Source organism: Carassius gibelio, chromosome B22, assembly GCF_023724105.1.
Source record: "Carassius gibelio isolate Cgi1373 ecotype wild population from Czech Republic chromosome B22, carGib1.2-hapl.c, whole genome shotgun sequence".
NCBI classification, from domain to species: Eukaryota; Metazoa; Chordata; class Actinopteri; order Cypriniformes; family Cyprinidae; genus Carassius; species Carassius gibelio.
Window position 1 is genome coordinate 29,781,961 of NC_068417.1, and position 20,843 is coordinate 29,802,803.

Below are 20,843 nucleotides of genomic sequence, written 5' to 3' on the forward strand. Positions count from 1 at the left end.
AATCTGATTGGCTGAGATGAGTGTGGTATTCAATTGATACCGGGGCCCTGACCATTTCACTGTTTGCATCACTTTGTCTGCAGTATTTTCCACAGCGAGCATCACGATGGAAGCCCAAACCCGCTATCATTTTAAAAGTAATACTGTAATCATATTACAGAATGTAGCTTTAGGAGTTTTTCAGTGAGAATGTACTTGTTTAGACTTCAAATATGTGGTTTGTTAATAATTCTGAAGTCAAGTCAAGTCACCTTTATTTATAAAGCGCTTTATACAAAATGCATTGCATCAAAGCAACTGAACAACATTTATTCCTAGAATTAAATACAAACATACCAAAAAGCAGGAACTTCTGCCGATAGTTCTAGGAAACCTTCCTCCGGTGTGAATGCACCTAATTTCAGGTATATTTTTATGGATCCAAAAACACTAATGGCTAATATTATATTACCCATCCATTGCACAAAAACTAAGACTTAATACATTCATTACAAAACGAGGGCCTTATTTTGTTTAGATTTGTGAAGTATGGATCCACATACTCTAATGGCTATATTACCCATCCACTGCGCTTTGGCAAAGGATTTGGTTCAAAACTACAAACACGTTAAAAAACTACAAACACAGAAACATAATAACATCATATTACAGAGTGTAAATTATAATTTTAATCGAAATTATTAAATGAATGCCACCATATTGGGACAATAAAGCCCTCCCTTCACGTACCCTAACCCTACTCAATACTTTATTTTCAAATTTTTTATTATTTCCTACATTTTTATTGAAAATAGACTCCTTTCCGATGCGATATGAAGATTTGAAAAGGGAAAAAAAAAAAGTTCTGCACAAGGTGGGTTTGAACTCGGGTCGATCGCGTCAAAAAGCAATCACCTTACCACCTAAGCCACCGAAACTGATTAGCTTGATAAGTGTCTGTTTTCAGTTTTCAGACTGTCCCAATCACACATTGGTGGGTTGAGTTATTCAAATACGGAGTGTCTATTTACACTAAATGCAAATAGCCTGCCTTGTTGGCTGAGTCTACACTATTTACACTCCATATTTGTATCCACTGCAGAAAGAAGTTCTACACAAAAGAGGGTTTTAAAAGACACTGCTGTTGTTTCTCATGCATTTACACACACCTGCAATCTAGCTGTTATATAAATGCAATATAACACTTGAAGCTATACTCATGTTGTGATTACCTACTGCCTTCTACCACCTGTGTGATATTGCTCTTTTATAAAAAGGACATTACACGTGAAATAGGCAACATGTTAAGGGTTACTTGCATGTATTGTAATTACCAAAGTCCTTTTAGGCAAGTCGTGCTACTCGGCCGCCATCTTGGCAACGCCTCCAGGCAGCTATTTCAGAATAACAAGACCAGGCTCCTATCTAAATGGATGGGCATAGAGTCAGAACTGTATTTTCACTTGTCACCGGGACAAAAAAACTGCATGTATAGAAACAGCAGTAAAATATGATAAAAATCGCTGCAATTTTTTGATGACTTTGCCCCAAAAATAAGGTTTAAAATGCATTTTTGCCCACAGGTTATACTTTTACTACGCATGCGCAAGGGTTCCTCAACTGAGCGCATACGTCAGTGGAACCAGACCATAGGCTTAAATGTTTCCCGGCTTGGCTGTTTAAAGCAGATGACTGGTTTTCCAGCGGGAGGGGCGGGACATGTGCACACAACCGCCATTCTTTGCCATTACGGGTTTTCCTCATATAGTTGTACTGAGGATTGAGGAAGTGGCATGTCTCTTATAAATTGCCTCTGGCATAACTTACATGTAATATGTGTAACAAGGACACATTAAAATGAAGTGTTACTTAAAAATATATATATTAAAACAAGGAGCAAGCATAATTTGTCAAGAATAAGAACAGTTTGAAATTGTGGTTCTTTATTTTTTTAGACTGAAAGAAGGGTTCATTCCTTTTTATGAATGCAAATAGTCATATGTTGGTCATATCATATCTTAAAGCAACATAGACTTTGAGCACCATGTTTGGTAGTGCATAATTAGAACTCTTTACATGCTCTTCATGCGTCATTAATGTGCAGTCTATTTGTGAACTTAAAACCCATTAGTAGGACTATATTTGTTTTTCCAGAAATTAAACCGTCACGTCTGGTTATTCCTATTTGTTTTATTTTGCTTGCATTTCACATATCCATTATATGAAGAACTTTCATCGCCTGTTTGGAGTTGGTCGGTAAAATCACAATACTATGACTAGCAGTTATTAGGCCTGTTTTTCCTGTTTTTTTATGTTTGCATTATCTGCTGCAGTATGGTATTAAATTACAGATATATTTAGTATGTTTACATATTAAACAAATAACTGACTCCTAAAACAAGCAACTTATAATTTAAAAAATTGTTCATCCGAAAATGTTTGTTGTTTTCAACCTGTGTGACCTTCTGTGGAATGAATATCAGGTTAACTGAATTATGGAATGGAAAAATGATTTTTTTAATACAGCACCAAAGAGTGTAAGCAAAAGTGACCAAGTGACTAAACAAGGAGCAAAACTTGGTGAGCAAAAAAACTAAACAAGAACTTACTGTCACAACTTCAATGTTTTCAGTCCACTTAAGTATGTAAAATAATTTGATATTAACTTGGGTTGGGACTACATGAATCCTTTTGTAACATTAACTGAAACTGCATGGGTGGATTCTGCACAGCTATGGCAACAACACTATAAAAAGGATATTGTGTATTGCGAACAAAACATTTAATGTATCAACTGTTTGGGCTATTGGCTCATACAAAGCTGAAAACAACCAGAAATACTGGTTTCACAACCATGCTTCTGCTTTTGCACATCAGCTTGTGCTAACCCTACGTGAACAAAAGCTAAAGTATCCAGTGAAACTCCAGACATCAGTCTAAACAAACTAAAAAGAAATATGGCAGGTTTCCTGGAGATGAGCGAGCATCACTGTTCAAGTACATTTGGCAAGGAAACATTATTCCATTGAATATATGGACCTTCAAGGATTACGTGTTTCACCTCATTGCCTGTAAGACTCAAATTCATTCTGACAATTAAAGGGCTCTTGCAAAATGTGTAGCTATTATGTTACTCACAGCAACAAAACAAATCCCACATAATGAGGACAATACCCTAGAGAGGATGTTCCCATAGGTTCCTGATGTGTGTGTGTAGTTTTATGCTGTCTATCTATCTATCTACATACAAAATGAGTATCAATAAAGAATGGTATGTCTTGGTTTTGGGTTTGTTCACCTGTACATCACAGGTGCAAAAACAATTGCTTTTTAACTCCACCCCTACCTAAACTATTGCTAGGTACGAAACCAGTATTTCAGCAGGGGATATGTAAAGCAGTAAGATCATAGCCGAACTCCCCAGAATGGCTACTAAAAGCATTTGGCAAAGGTAAGTGATTATGCTTCATGTTATTTGTGTTATTTACGTACAAAGTCTTTTTGCGATCTAAGAAACTCGATGTGCTTTGAAATGAATCGGACTGAAGTCAGATTAGAATGATTAGCTGTGGTAAAACTGAACATATCTGCATTAATTAGAAGGTGACCAGATCTAAACATATATTTTTATGTATACTTCACTTTGTTTTTGTTCAGTGTCTTTAAGTTTGTAATGGAAAAGGGAAACTGAAAGACAAATGTAAGATGATACAGAGGAAGAAGAAATGTTTTATTGAAGCAGGGAACAAAGTAAAATGTTAGGACTTGAGATTTCATAACAAAACTGCCATTACTGGCAAACTATAACTACTTTTACTTTTACATGATGTACATTTACGTGATTACATTCATGTGATTTATATATATATATATATATATATATATATATATATATATATATATATATATATATATATATATTCAGAAACGTACATAGAATAGTGTATGCTGTAAAGTACACGTTTTATCAGTGTAAGAATTACTTTTTAATTGTATCTTAAATATATGTCAAGTTGGCTGGTTTACCAGGAAATTAAACACCAGTGCAAATAACCTGCAGGCATAGGCTAGATAACATATTGATTCAAGTATCCCTGTTAAATATTGATCCTCTGGAACACATTTACACAAAAATAGCATTTGCAAGTGTTTGAAATGCCTTACTGTCAAAATAAGTACTGCATTTGATGAAGAACTTGTTTCCTTACCGTAATTCATGTATGTAATGTATTTCAGAAATGTCATTTTGATCCACCTACAGCAAAACGCTTTCTCCCACTATTCATGAATATGATGACTAGCCTAGCATCAACTACCCACATAGCAAACGGACTTGGCTCAAATGTGGCCTCAAGCTGGCATTGCTGGCCTAATGTCGGCAATGGGATGTACCCTTTCAGCCAGAGCTGGGCAATGTGTGGCAATGACGGCACAGCGGGGATCCGGCAAACAATATCCGGGCCGATTGTTGATGGGAGGAGTGTGGCCAAGATCAGTCAGGTGATATGTGGCCCATGAAAAACAAGATAAATACAATATTGCATGCTAATGGTTAAATGATCACAGACATTTTAATGTACATTGTAGTATTGTTAAAATGAAGTCTTTGAAATGGCAAGTCAAAACAGAATGAAAAATTATCATTTCAAAATTAAGCAAATCAGTCAAGTGCATTAAACTGCACTTAATTATAATTTTATTAAATTTTATATTTTTATTCTTGGTACAAATAATCTTAGAATCCTTACATGAAGAGAGAGAGAGAGAGAGAGAGAGAGAGAGAGAGAGAGAGAGAGAGAGAGAGATCATTTCACCATTATCATGTAATATTTATTTGATTTACTATGAGGCACACACTGATCTATAATAGAGAGTGGGTGCACATCATTTTTATTAGTATGCTGTCATGCACAAGCATTAGATAAAATGATCACAAAAGTATTTTATTTGTATTTAAATCCTGTATCCATTTGATACTAGGTGTGAGGGACAAATCCAAATTGGATCTCCTTCCTCTGTAGCTATAGTAACTATTTAAAAATGTGCCATTAAGAAGTTTTACAACATGTTTTACGGCAGAGATATCAAACGCTCATTGGCTCTCACCGGTTTCGTCATAGATTGCGACATGCCGTTTTTCCGGTGATGCCTGTTTTGAACGCAAAACCAGGGGGGCAGGGTTTCATATTTTTTTGAAGCACCCCTGGGCACCGCCATTGTCTAGCAGACCCCCGCCTGCTGTTAGCGTTCCATTGACTCCCATTCATTTTGGCGTCACTTTGACAGCGAATAACTGTACATCTGAAGCGTTTAAAGACTCCATTTGTCCATTCATTATTTCTAAAGAAACACGAAAATGTATAAAAGGCTCCATTACCTTGTATCTTCTCTACTGTGCGACTCTCTGTCGCACAGTAGAGAAATTACCGTATGGACAGGAGGAGAAGCTCGCAGGCAATCTTTTACTGTCTATGAGGTAATCGGGGGGACGTGGAGGCATAAAGTCAAGGGAGATAATTAATTAGAATACTTACCAAAATTTGCTCCTGTTCACGCTCGCCTTCTCTGGAAGATTTGGTGGGTGATTTAGATTTCTCTTGGCACAACGGTTAGAAGACTTACAGGTTGCTCACGTAACATCTACGTCATCAAGCTCAGTTTGAGTCTGCGCAGTACGCTTGACCCCCAGGAAATAAGTGCTTCTAATTGACTTCACTTGTCTCCGTTGAATCCAATGGGGTCGCTGTGTCCATTTCTTATACTGTCTATGTGAGAAACGCGTGCCTTGACAAAGAGGATCGGATAGTATTTTCAGCGTTTAACAGTTAAAATTATTCCCTGCTCCTCACAAGTCTATTATATTCTGCCGGAGAGGACTGCAACTGCAATGCATCGTCATTTGAATTACTGTGGTTCTGCTCTTTGAAGCATCTGCAATAAATTATTATGATTAAGTTACATGTGTCTATCTGTTACGTTTCTCTTAGACGGTATACTTTATACACTCACTCTTTATTGGTTGATTTGTTCTTTATAAAAATAAATAGAAAAACCAATGCAATACGGTTTTTTTTATTGCACAGTTACATGATGTGTGGGTTATAGTGTTGGCCCAGATCCGGCCCACATCTGGCCCAAGTGAAATCCATGGGGGCCAGATGTGGGCCGGATCTGGGCTGAAACTGCTTGCTGTCTGGGTTGGGCCTGTGCTATATAATTCTCAGGTGTGGCTCAGATTGGGAGATTCTGGTTTAATTAAGAGTTAGAATTGGTACCGATAATAAAACCTCTTTTGGCCCAGTTAAGGGCCAGTTAAAACCCCTTTACGTGCAAACATCGCCGACGGCCCCAGTTTATTATTGTTTCACTTTCACAGCACATTAAACATCACTGTCTTACTTCATCTGGACAAACTGTGCATCAATTGAAAGTTTAAAGACTCTAGCTTCGATATTTGACCAATATTTTGATAAAACATTGTTGCAGTGACAGATATTTAGTGATTTTTGTCAGAAGTGCAAAATAATAAATCCGTTTTATGCCATATGTTTTATTTGTGGTTTATTTGTGTTCACATAGACTCACTGAACAGCGTCAATAAGGATTTATAGACAAAAGATGCATATCTGCGGAGATATATGGATATATTTACTGATGTTTACTTCATATTTCTTCAGACAGAATCGTCATTTCTATTCATTTTCCACGGATTTACGCGATCTGATGATAAACAGCCTCTCCCAGCGATCTGTGTGTGTGCGCAGTGGTCACAGCTCGTGCTGTGTGTGGCTCAGACTCTGATTGGGCCTTGCCAGTGTCAATCTTAGAGTGTCATATATGGACACCGCCACATCGTGTCACATTCTTCCTGCACACTTCCTGGTAGTTATCTGGCCAAAACAACACTGAAACACCTCTGTACACACGAAATATCCGAATAATAAACCCGCGATTACGATAGTAAAGCTTGGTATGAGATTTTCTTGAGATCTGGGGCGTTTTTATAAAAAAAATCTAAAATGTACATCGGAAATGCTAACTTGTGCAGCGATGAAAAAGGCTACAAATAACATATTTTTACAACAGTAAACGACCAAATTCCACTCCTGATCGCTAAAGGAAGTTATTATAAACACTCGATCAGCGTTTAAAGTGAGTTTTGAGTAAAAGTGTACTAATAATTTTATAAATTGTCTGATGTAGCTTGATGCTAACGTTAGCTCCGATGCTACTAATAGCAGGTGCTTTTCTTCTTCATAATGCATTTTTGTCACAATAATTCACGTAAGGTCATAGGAAAATGTTTTGTTGTATTTTTATAGTAAGACTTTTGATAAATAAGGGCTAAATGCAAAGAGAGACTGAAGTGAGATCGCTGCTTTGTTGCTTTGTAAAGCCTGAAAAACCACAATCAAGGCTAATAAAGGTGGAATAAAAACAAAAGAATAATGATAAAAGAATAATGTAGATAATGTGTCATACCTGGCGGAGGTGTGAAAGACTCGTTTGGTGAGAACAATGGAATAATGAATCGGGCAGTTTTCACAGCCAAACACACACAAAATACACAGGAGAGTTTACATGTGAGATCTTACAGAGATGACAAGAGCCATAAATCAATCTGATTTGCCTTCTCTAAAAAACACACATGACATGGCCTTAGAAAATATTTCATAAAATTCGCAGTTTTACAGATTAGATTATGAAATTTCTAATGAAGTTTTGAAAGACTTGTGGCTTTAGCTGCACTCTATTTCTAAACTCATATCTTACATCAACAAATTTTTAAATACATTTAAAAAATATGTTTTTAATATTTTTATTTTTGTTTTTATGTTTGAGCTTATATATCTCTATTATCATAACAGTCTGAGTGATTCTGATTCCTGAACAGTAAACTTTAAAGTGTCAGCTTTGTGAACATATGTTGAATATGTATCTAGTCAGAAAGAATCATGAGCAGAAACCTTTTTATTTTGGGTATGTCATTTCTGTCTCTATGCCAAAAAAGGAGGTGCCTAGAAAGGGGTTAAAGGTGATTAACTGGCTGAGATTCGGGCCAGTTACGGCCCATGTGCGGCCCTAGTCTTTAATCCAGTTCTGGGCCACTTCAGGGCCATCATTCTTTGTGGTACTTGGGTCGAGGGAAAAGTGATTGTGTGGCCCGGATCTGGGCCAGGAGAAATTTGCTATGTGGGTAATAGGCTAGCATGTTTATCAGATGCCTGCTTCAGAAACGTTGGCAAAACAGAAGGTCGTATGGGAATCTGTAGAATAAAACTACTTTTAAAATAGACCTTTCTGTCCTCCAGCCTGCGATTAAGAAATCTATACTTTGATGATTCAGCTCACTGAATCGGTCAAATCACATACATCTGATGAACTGAGCTACAAGCCATCTTTAACTGAAAAAAAATATGAAGCACATGTAGGCCTACCTAAATTTCATAAAACCTAAATAGATTAGGGTAAAGATTTGAGTTGGTAATAAATTACAGGCGTATTCGAAAAGCACATTTCAACTATGGTCTCACTATTTCTGTTTCTCTTTTTTCCTCTGCAGCTTGGCTCAGGATAGTGGCTCGTTTATGCGTCACATTAAAAAGACATTTATTCTGCTGCTCACATTAGCATTTTTACTGTCTGCTGTTGCTTATGTCTCAGATTTCTCTTTTGAGACAATTGCATACTCTCAAACCTGGTTGACTAAAATCAGGAATTGGACTCATGCTGAGGTAATTAATAGCAATTGGGCTGATCGTTCTCAAAATGATTTATTAGCACCTTTGCCAAATCAACAAATCCAACCAAGAGGTACAACTATCTATCATCATGTGGCTCATCCAAGCAACTATAATTTCATGCTGGATGAACCTGATAAATGTAAGCAGGATCCGTTCTTGGTCTTGATGGTCCCTGTGGCCCCCCATCAGCTGGAGGCTCGTAACGCCATCCGCAGCACATGGGGGAATGAGAGCTCAGTGCAGGGAAAAGCAGTGCTGACTCTGTTCTTGGTGGGTTTGACTGGAGGAGCTGAAGCTCAACAGAAGCTGGAGGAAGAGAGTCGACAACACAGAGATTTACTGCAGAGCAACTTTGTGGACTCCTACTTCAATCTGACCATAAAGACCATGGTGATCATGGACTGGCTGGCCACTCGTTGCCCTCAAGCAGCGTATGCTATGAAGGTTGATTCTGATATGTACATAGGCCTGGAGAACCTGATGACCCTGCTGTTGTCACCCAACACACCCAGACAGAACTACATCACAGGGTATTTGATGTGGAACCGGCCTGTTGTCAGAAACAAAAACTCTAAATGGTACGTCTCAGAGGAATTGTACCCTGAACCGACATACCCCACGTACCTGCTGGGAATGGCATATCTTTTCTCCAATGACCTGCCAGAAAAAATAGTTGAGGCTTCCAAGGAAATAAAGCCCTTTAACATAGAAGATGCATATGTGGGTGCTTGTCTGAAACAGTTGGGCATTGTACCCTCATCTCCCCCAGACCCTTCACAGTTTAGAGCCTATCTGGGACAATATAATCGAGAAGATTTTTTTAGAGTTATTACGACAATCCTGGGATCCCCACAGCAGCTAATAGACATCTGGAAGGACGTAAAGAGGCCCTCATAAAACATTTCAATAAAGTTTCATGGGCTCTATTACAACTTTAAAGTTGAAATTTATAGTTTTATGAAATTAACTCAAAACTACATAAACAAACATAAATAACAATTTTAACTGAAAGGTTGAACTGGGTTTGCAAAGCAAATGTGTTTTTCCATAAATCTCTGTTGGGGCAGGTTGTCATCTGGTGTCATAATTATCTTGTATACTGAAACTGTAAGTTAATTTAGCATTTCTGTTGGCCAGAACAAAGGTTTGATTTATGTGCATTATGTTTTTCATTTTTATTTTTTTCATGAGTTATTATTACAACTGATTTACTCTTTGAAGTATTAATGAAATGTTTTTCTCGGTCAATGTTCAGTGAAAATTTTTAACTCAAATGTACTTCCGTGGTCTAAAAAGAGTATTCAGTGAAACTACAAATTTGTAAATAAATGTATATAAATCTATTTTTGTTTGTGAATTGTTTTATTTTACAGTCATTACTATAACCTCTAAGGTTTTCATTTTACATTTAAGGTTCATATTCTTAAACAATCTCGGCCTTGCATTTCTTTTTGTTTTGGATAGAACTGTGCTAGATTTTTATAAGGACATTTTGTGATGCACTATTCTGAATTGTAGCCTCTCACACAGGATATTATGCAAATCAGGATAGAGCCGGTTTTGACTATGCTAAAATTAATATGAATTAGATTACTTTTACCAGGTTCACTGCCGGTAATATGAACAAGTAGTTCTACATCCTTCCAACTTCCTGTTTGAGTGGGCGGCAGGCCAACTCATCACCCTTGTTCTCTTCACAAAAAGTAAAAGTATTTCTCCATTGGGTTTGGAATTACTCCAGGAAATAAACTCTGTGACCAACAAAAGTTTATGATTCTTAGACATTTTATCAATGTAATCAACAAGCTTTATGAATTTTGAAGCCTAAAATGCAATCACTAGCCACTAGCACCTGAAGACTAGACAGCAAGCTTTCTCAGTAATGATCTGAAGATTTCTTAAGATACTGTATATGGCTCCATGAAGTGGTCACACAGTAACACAACATCATGTTTGCCTCTTTTATGACACACCAGCATAAATTATTTCCGTGATTTACATAGGAATGTGACCTGCATACTCATGAAATGTATGAAAAAATGTTGATATCCTACAAGGAAACGACCAATGATGGTTAGTTTTACTTTTTCGTTTGGTCAGGATAAGCAATGTCTTTAGACATTCCTGTTAAATGCTGCACCCTGCTGGTGACTCTTATTAATTACTGTTCAGTCAGTGAATTAGGGCAAGCTGTTTACATAAGTTAAATTATGAGCCACAATAAAGCACTGATTACTTGAAAATTTGAATGGGTTTAACTGAACCCAGATTGCTCACGTACATCTGCAAGATGTTGGTTAAAGATAACTTGATCTGGAAAGCTTCTGCTGTGTACAAGCATCTGGCAGATGTCTGTAAGATGTCAGTTTTGCATACATTCTAAAACATAAACAACTTAAAGACATCTAAACGTCTATTTACATATAGGTGTATTGCAGATGAGCACACCTTAATCCTTTTGCCATGATCAATCGAGGTAATTTTGATCAAAATCTAAGAAACTATTATTATTATTACTTATAATAGATTGCAATTACGAGCTCCGTTTTTTAAGATTTAAATGAATTTAAGATTTAAATTACCAATAAAATCTGATAACATGGTATCACACATTTGGATTATACTGTATGCAAAATTGAGAGACGTCAGTCAGAAGAAAGAACGATGTCAAATGTGACCCTGGACCAGTCAGGTAGTCATCAAAAAATCTAAATTATGTAATTAAAAACTCACCAATTACCTAATGTAAATATATCAACAATTATTTTTTTTAATTAGTAATATGCATGGCTAAGAACTTCATTAGTCTTGTGAAAAGGGTCCATTGCTTTTGTAAATGAGTGGTCCATTTACTCCCTTCAGCTGTCTCAGGACGGAATGAACCCTTGCTGCATAAGATCAACTTTAAAATAGAAATCAGTCTTGGAAAATACTGTTCTCAATTCAACTAGTGAGGAAAATCTAGTCCTCTAGTAGAATTGAAAACTATAATTTAAATTTCTTCACACTAGGACAGTGTGTAAATAGTGTCTGTGTTTTATGTTTGGACCTTTGAAATTTCTGGTGTCACTTTACATTTGACATCTGGCAAAAGCTTCACAATATATGTTTTCATAAACAACCAGCGCCTCTGTTGTGACTCTTGGTAAACTTTTTTCCCCATCACAAACAAGCATCAGAAGCAAAAACTCAGTGTTGTTTTTGAATCACACCCAAGACTTCAAAGCTTTAAGCTTTAAAAAAATAACCCAAAGGTCTTCATTCATTTCTTTAATTAAGCCAGTATGTCAACACACAGACTTCAAAGAAGGTGTGAAAAGTTCAAGTGCTAAAACATCTACAAGCTGTTTCATATAAATCATGCTTGTTTAGCCTACTGAGACCTGAGTTGTGTTTTAGCTATTAAGCATTTTTTTGCCAGATCTAGGAGTAAGGTACATTATGCATATCTGTGTGTACTCCCTGTTGAAAACACAGCATATTCTGGTTAGGTATGTTTGAAGCGTTGCTGCTGGTTTAAACTGGTTTAAGCTGGTCCTTAATTGGACATGAGCTGGTTGGTTCTTAGCTGGTCCTAAACAACTAGCTCCTGCTCAGGACCATCTTAAACCAGCTCATGACCAGTGCTTCAAATCACACCTAAACAGCATATGCTGGATTTTTCAACAGGGCTTGTGCATTTATTAATTGAATTTTTGCAGTCCAATCCAAACCACAAACATTAAGAGAACATTCCACTCACGCACACACAGGCAAACAGATATGTGCTTATATATATCAGAAATCAAAGTAGACCCATTAGAGAACCAAACTGATCTCAGACCTGAAGATAAAATATTTACTCAAGGTCTTTTCACTCTTCGCTACTGGCAGAGGGGTTAGAGATTTCTATAAAGCCTGTGGGTTCCCATGCATGACAAGCGACGAGGACATGTACATTGGATCTGTGGGAACGAAGGTAACCCTGAGGTCACAGGCTGGGGTGGGGGGTGGGGTTGTGGCTATGTCATCATCACCATCAGCTGTGTGCTCATGGACAGTGCGTACAGTCAGGGGCAAACTGGGGCTAAAATGTGGCCATGGACTTTTTTGGCACAGAGTGGCCCACCAAACCATAATCCCACCACAGCTCATTAGAGACATTTTTAACACCACTTACTAACATACAAATATAAACACAATATGGACATTTATTATTATTAATAAATGATATATTTAATTAAACAGTAAACTGTAATATGTGAAATATATAGAGTTATAATTTAGAATAGCTGTAAACAATAATTATTTCTGTGATCAAAGTGGAATTTTCTGCATAATTACTCTGATTCTAACATGCTTATTTGCTCGAATAAATTTTTTTCTGATTAGTATCACTGTTGAAAACAGTTGTGCTGCTTGATATTTTTGTGGAAAATGTGAAACATCAACATCCGGTCAATACTTTTATTCAACAAGGTTGTTTCAAGGATCATGTGACACTGAAGACTGGAGTAAAGATTCTGAAAATTCAGCTTTGATCAGAAAAAAAAAAAAACATTTAAACATTAAACCATTTACATGAAAATATCTTTAATATAAAAATATAACTTTTCTAATTACGGTACTCGAAAGCAAAAGTCTTCAGATTTCCATATGTTCTAGAGCAGTGGTTCCCAACCTTTTTCAGCTCGCGGCCCACACAACCACACACATATGTTTGCGTGGCCCACTTCAAAAACTGACCCCGCTATTGTTGGGTTAATAACTTAGTACTCAGAAGCTAGATTGTTAACTGTATTTATTGAATGAACTAGGGCTGTGCGATATGGACAAATTTTATTTTTGTGATTTCTTTTTGCAATTGTGACACACACCGATATGCTTTTACAGTCTTTTGAAACATTTTCCAAAAGAAAACCAATTAGAGTTTATCAAAAAATTGTAACGTCTCTAGAACAGACATAAGTCAAAATTATCACTATTTTAAAGATGTATAGACTTATGGCAAAAAATTAAAAATAAAAAAATCCCGTGTACAGGGACTTCTTTTTTTCTTTTTTGCCATGCATTGTTCATAGAGTAGTGCCTCAGGTGTTTGCAGTGTGTATACAGTATGTGTATGCGGTCAGCAGCAAGAGCGCATAAATATAACGCGAAAGCACATTAAAATAATGCACGAATGCGAATCTCTCTGTTCGCACGCAGATTTCCTTTGCTCTATACACGCTGCTCTGCGCGGAGAGAGTGCAAGCACTTAAAACGTGTCTTCTCTCACTTAAACTGCGTCCTGTGCACTCACAATTCTCTCTATGCTCATGTGTTAGATATTAATTATTTTCGCATGTTTTTATTTCTAGCCTTTTACCGCGTGCAGTGTGAACGCTCTGATCCATTAACATGGGCTCAGAAAAAAGGCGCATCACAGAAAGTGTGTGAACCTGGAGTCTGTTCTGTTCTCGTGCTAGGCGCGCTGCATTCTGATTGGATCGGATAGCATACGGGAGGTCAGGGCTGTGGAAAATCATGCTATAAAGCGATTTAGAAATCGCGCGCGCTCAAATTGTGATTTTATGACTATTTATTTTAATCGCACAGCCCTAGAATGGACTGGAAATGAACAGAAAATAATTGGCAGCCCACCTGCAATACAGTGGGTCGCGGACCATAGGTTGAAAACCACTGTTCTAGAGTAAGTTTGAGAAATATAGTTTTACTGTTTTTTCCTTTTTTTTTTTTTTTTTTTTACATTTTCTTAAACCCGTGAAACTTTTTAAGAAATATAATGATACAAATGTCTGCTGTGGCAAACAATGTAAATGGCATTAAAATCTGAGAAATTCAAAAAGGCCAGTCGGCCTATAGTTTGCATGCCTGAAAACTATTGCTGAATTGTCTTATTATGTTTAGCTGTTGACATCTTACCTCAGTTCGCATTCAGCTCAGCTTCTGTGAACAGTAAATCCCGCCTTTTTCAATTTGATTGGTTAAAAAAAATGACATTGACGAGTGCTTTTGAGCCGCTGTGGCTGCACTGACTGAGTTAGAAAACTCCCGGTGCTCCAGATGGCCAGTCCGCCACTGCATACAATCATTTAGCAGAATCACACACACACATACAGAATGCTGTATTGATAATCAGACGTACCGCTCTCGCGTGCTCTGAAAGAGTGTGAACACAACTGTGCTCTGACGCCTCAGTAAAGTGCTGCTGCCACACACACAACACACACACCTGCTGCAAACTCTTTACTGGGAAACTCAAATCAGTGTTAATTTCGTTGACTAAATATTTTCGTCATTATTTTCGTCACGAATATATTTTTGCCGACGAAAACGAAACGAAAACTAAAATAGAAGGCACTGATGGAGACTAAAACTATGACTAAATTGACTGACATTATCGTCAACGAATAAAGGACGAGACGAAAATAGATTGTGACGAAAATCAAATCAGCAGACGGGAGAGATGCGAGGAATGAGCAAAAGAACCGGCAAAACAGAACAGACTGCATGAGAGAAGAGAACCAATCAGAGCCTGACTTATTGAGACGTGAAGCGAAGGTTTTCAGTTTTTATGAGCTCCCGGGAAGTCGGCATTCGAAGAGGTGATAGGGACTTTAAGCAACAGCCTCTGGTGGAACGGCAACGCCAGAGCCATATAGAGTGAGAGTTGCGACAACTCCATTGACTCCAATGGAACGCTTTTTTTACAGCAATGGCGGCTCGTGGAGCCTCTCAATAGTTCCCGGAAGTAGCGGCAAACCGATGCCGCGCCGTAGAAGATGCAGCAGAACAAACCGTTTGCGACGCACTTTTAACAGGTAAGACGTTTAAATAATAAGATTGAATATTATCAGTACATCTTAATAACAATAAATTGCAAATTAAAACCTTCTAGTAGATAATCACTCATTAAATGAGTAGATTTAAGGTTTGTTATCAGATAACTAACAGATTAGGCTAGGATTGGAGATGCATAAAGTTAGTAACGAACACCCTAATAATTGTAAAATCTGTTCTCATAATTCAGTTTCATCCATCGTGTTTGCAATTAGAAAAAAAGGAGTATAAACATATTTTTTTGCAGGGTGGGGAAAGTTAGCTAACGTTACATAGCCTATTACGTTAGTTCAATATAACGTGTGACAGCGGTGAGTGGAAGTGGTAAAAATGAGGTTATAAAGTTTGTTCCTTATTACACGTATTCAATTACTTAATAATAAAATGCACCCTATTGATATACATTTAGAGTGAATTGAGTTTGCAAAAACATGGGTGGAGTGTTTTTAGTCATTACCTGTCTTTATTATATAATAATACTGTATTATATACTTAGACTTGTTAGTGTATAAAAGTAACATACTGTAATATTCTGTGGGTTCTGGTAGGTGGAGGATTAGTGGTGCCACTGAAGTGTTCTGTGATGGAGCATCAGTGAGGATGCAGGTCAGGAGAGCTGAGGGGACCTTTTTTTTTTGATAGCTGAATTTTCATTATTTTTCTTAGTGCTGCCTTTGCATTGCTTGATCTTTATTTTTTTTTCTTGTCTCTTAAATTTTTTTAATAGACCCTGGTAACTGGCTGATGGTTCACAGGAATGATGACTGGCTGCTGACTGACTTGCTGCTGGTTGACTGGGCAGTGTCACCTGTCCCTGTCTCTCCTCTCTAGCCATGTCCTTTTTCTTCACTCTCACTTTCCTTTCTCTGAGTGTCCTCGTTCTTTTTTCCTCAACCTTTGAAACTGATAGAGATAGAATACATGGTTTTGCTAATTTTAAATATTGAAAATATCACATCACTTTACTTCAACTAGTACGAGTTTGTACTTATTATATATGAATCACCTGAAATAACATAGCTGTAATCAGCAGCCATTTCTTGTATGTTCACAGGTCTAGGGGTGCATCGTGGAGCAGGGCCCTCCTCTTTTTGACCACAGGACGGTGTACAAAGATTGTGGGAATAGCATCTGGTCTCAGCCTACTCTTGAATTTTTTGGTCATGACAAATTGCATTGCTGCAATTTGTCTGCATACTGACTTCAGTTTAGTTTCCACACACACCTTTTTTTTTGTCTACCCACTTACAGTACATATCACATGGTGGTTAAATGCACAGTTATAGGTAACACTGATGACTCCCTGCAATGTCTCACCATGAGTCTCAGCTCCCTGGGTTTTGCAAGGCTTTGCTTGTTCCTTATTTCTAGTAAAACATTGTCAATGTAAAAAGTGCAAATAAATGTAAGTATAATTACCTAACAATTTTTTGTTGTTGTAATTTTTATTTGTATTTAGATTGCTCCTGCTGACTTGAGCCAACCATTATTTTCTCCTCTCTATGTCAGCGGGGAAGCCATACATTCGCACACCTTTCTCTGACTGAGTGGAGCATCCCCATGCAGCCCAGTAAACCATGGTGGAGACTATGCAAGGACAACATGAAAGAAAGGACACATACAAAATGCTTGTCATGCTATTAAATTTATTAGAAATGTATTCATGAATTGCTGTAAATAGTTAATTGTATAATTACAATTTAAAATAACTGTTTTCTATTTTAAAATGGAATATACTCCTGTGATGCCAACCTGAATTTTCAGCATCATTTTGAATGGCAGTGTACATGTTTATATACGAGCATGCTTAAGTTGTTTTAAACCTGAATATATTGTGTACATGAATAAGTATTGTAAGAATTATACTAGATATAGTAGGTATATTATTTATAATACATAATTATATTACTATATGTAATTGTAAGAATTATAAACAGTAAGCTTCATTTTACATTTATTTAACATGCTAATTACTGCTGGTAACAGTTAATTGACCCATAGTGCGGTGCGAGCTGAAAATCACCTGTTACCAGCCTGTCTCTGTACTACCTGAAAGTCATCGATATGACATGAGTTAACATTAGATCAGTGAAAAAATGGACAATATGTAACGTAAAAAGGCAACAGCAACCCGTGTTTATAAAACTTAACGTTAGCCTGAAATATGTTTTTAAAATAACGGTAATTGAACACTAATCCTCAAATATTACCCGATTTGATATTTTAAAAACAACATCGCTGTAACTACATACTCATGCTACATACATATGTCAGTGTGTTGTATAAACATATAAAATAAATGCATTTATTGACTCCTTATTACCAGAAATCGCAGTTCTGTCACTCTACTCTATCAGTTTGAATGGACGCCAATGCACTTCCTGGAACTATTTGAAGTCTACACGAATCACGTGACAACCAAACATTTCGAACTTCCGTTGTCGCAACTCTCTCTCTATATGGCTCTGGGCAACGCCATTCTGGCGTTGTATTGCGCCTGCGCGAATTTAACTGCTACTTTCTGACGTTCTAATTTAACGGTCTACTACGGGAGAACAGCTGATTTGCCGGAGTCGCTACAACGTGAGAGGTTAGGTAAATAAATGTTATGTTTTTAGACTTATTTACATCATACAATATTAAAAACTCCTCTTCTGACAAAAGATTGTCATTTAACGCCAAAAGCAATCCTTCTCTTGCTTTTTTAAATTATATATTTTTTTGGATCTCAATAAATGAATTAATGCTGCGTTGCGCTGTTCTGTTTTACCGTTGCTTAGTGACTTTTACGTTCTTGGCTACAGCGGTGTGACGGCGAACTTTGCGGCTGCTGTGGAACTTCAGTTGATTTAATGAATATAGAGGGGGCGGAGTTATCAGCTTACTGACAGCTTGAGGATCGAATAAGATTTACAAAAGTCACGTTCCATTCGCAGCTGTTGCTTAAAGTCCCTACTGTCTAAAAGAGCGACAAAATGTCCACAGCTCACTTCACGTTTGACGACGAACAAAACAAAACAAAGTGTAAAGCACGCAGAGCGCTCATTCGTGGCAAGAACACAACCAATTTGAAAAGACATTTACAGACGAGCCACCCGGACATTTTCTCAAATGTAATTTTACAACGACAGGCACGTGCACAGGTAGGGCTCAACCTGTGCAGAGCACATGCCCTTTTTGCCCTTACACTCCGAAGTGCCCTTTTTTTTTGGTGGTGTTTTTTATTAAATTATTTTTATTTTATTTTATCAATGCTACTGGTCACCCTTTACGTCTGTCTGTCTGTTTTACAAATATTTAGCAAATTAAAGTTCTTAAAACGAGCTTGTGTAAATCTTATTCGATCCTCAAGCTGTCAGTAAGCTGATAACTCCGCCCCCTCTATATTCATTAAATCAACTGAAGTTCCACAGCAGCCGCACAGTAGACAACAGCTGAGCTGAACAGTTTTGCGAAGGGTAAATACATATCTTGTTGTTTTAATAAGTACTACTAAACACTATGTCTATAAAGGCTCATATTTTATTTATTTGATGTCTGACTGACTCACTGACTGAGACATGCGGGACGTCGCCTGAGAGAGAGAGAGATAGAGAGAGAGAGAGAGAGAGAGAGATAGAGGGCTAGCATTTGCCATCTAGTCATAGCCAACACTTAAATAGCCTGTGCATACAGTTGCATTTCATCTTTTATAAAATGCTATTTTGGCCAAATGCATTTTACCACAGGAAAAACTGAGCGCTCAGTCTATATAGCTACAAAAACTAGTTTGTAACCTGTAACAGTAGATGAAAATGTAATGTGATGCCGGCAGGGGCAGGCGCCGTCGCCGTTTTATTGACGAAAAAAAAGAAAAAAAAAGAATCACATTTGCTGGCCAAAAACAATATATTGATTAGCAATACAACAACATATAATTTGTTTTTACCATCGGAAAATCATAACAGGTGCGCCCCCGCGCTGTTTCGTACTGGAACTTACACAAAGCGACGAGTGATCCTCGTCACCTACATAACTATATTTCTAATAAATTTCTTCTATGATTTATGATTGCTGATACACTTAATTTATTAACATTTAGGCTAATCACGTGATGGTATACTCTCCGCTCGTCCTCACATGTATAAAACGTTGTAAAACATGGTTTTACTACAGTAATGTAGTAAGTTAGTAACAAAAAAAAAATTACAGAAGATCACTGTGAAATCGTTATATTTTATCATGCAGAATGTAATTCATGATTCATTCCAAGCGTTCATTTATTTGATCCAAAATACAGCAAAATCAGTAATATTGTGTAATATTTGTACAATTTTAAATAACTGTTTTCTATTTGAATATATTTTAAAATGTGATTTTTTATTTTTGTGATCAAAGCTGAATTTTCAGCATCTTTACTCCAGTTCAGTTCTCTTCAGTGCCACGTGATCCTTCAGAAATGCTTTTCACTGCAACTGTAGTTTTCACACTTTTTATTTATTTTTTTATTGCTGGCTTATTTTAGGGAAAGTGTAGTGAATTAGAGACCTTCAAGAGACCAACATCCCTGGTCCACCACAGTGTCAAATTTTGCCAGGTACATGGCTCACAGAAGGTTGATGTTGTAATTAGGGTTAAAGAAGCCCTTAAAACCCTGTTTATCTATATTATCTAATTATCTAATATTATTATTATGGTTGTTATTAATCGTGAATAAATCTAAAGCTTTTGAGACTATTATTTTGTGTTACTGAATTTGTCATGAAGATGTGACCACTTCTTCCTTTTATGCAGGCTTACTAAATAATCTTGATATAAAAAAGGGAGGGGGGTGCCCTTTTTCAGTTTCAGCACATGCCCCTCAAAAGGTCTGTGCACGGCCCTGTACAACGATGTTCTTTTGTTTATTGAGCTAAGCAAAATTGGAACAGTGCAGTGCGTAGATGTTGTAGCATTAAATATTACGAAGTGAAAAGTACTGTAAAATAGCCCCTTCTTCAAATTAGATGCGAGCACAATACTAATACGTAATATCATGATAAATACATTTGATTAATACTAATGTTTAGTATATTTTATAATGTTCTACTTGTTGACAATATCACAAATATTTCTATATTAGTCATGTGAAACATGAATGTTCACATCCTATCATTATACATACAAATCTAGCAATATTGTAGTATTTAAAACATACAATATTGCTAGACAAATGAATACTACACTTTACTTTTTTTATCCACCTAGCTGCCAACTTATTAAATATTTACTTTAAATGTATGCACTTATTGTTCAGCTCAGCTGTAAGCTTTAAGGTCC

The 20,843-nt window shown here is 36.9% G+C and overlaps 1 protein-coding gene and 1 long non-coding RNA gene across 3 annotated transcripts; both read left to right on the forward strand.

Moving 5' to 3' along the window:
- The first annotated feature begins 2,900 nt into the window (after window positions 1–2,900).
- LOC127988403 (beta-1,3-galactosyltransferase 2-like) lies at window positions 2,901–10,060 on the forward strand. Of its 2 annotated transcripts, none has more exons than XM_052591153.1 (3): window positions 2,901–3,050; window positions 3,341–3,430; window positions 8,543–10,060. In XM_052591153.1, the coding sequence occupies exons 2-3, from the start codon at window positions 3,405–3,407 to the stop codon at window positions 9,618–9,620; spliced, it is 1,104 nt and encodes a 367-aa protein (XP_052447113.1). In that variant the 5' UTR covers window positions 2,901–3,050; window positions 3,341–3,404; the 3' UTR covers window positions 9,621–10,060. The 2 variants fall into 2 exon arrangements, with proteins under 2 accessions (XP_052447113.1, XP_052447112.1); XM_052591152.1 differs by lacking the exon at window positions 2,901–3,050 and adding an exon at window positions 4,216–4,479 and having other exon boundaries at window positions 3,361–3,430.
- Window positions 10,061–15,348: 5,288 nt separating this feature from the next.
- LOC127988406 (uncharacterized) lies at window positions 15,349–17,874 on the forward strand. Its single transcript, XR_008161633.1, has 3 exons — window positions 15,349–15,526; window positions 16,094–16,151; window positions 16,273–17,874. It is a non-coding gene; the product is annotated as an uncharacterized LOC127988406 (long non-coding RNA).
- The last annotated feature ends 2,969 nt before the right edge of the window (window positions 17,875–20,843 follow it).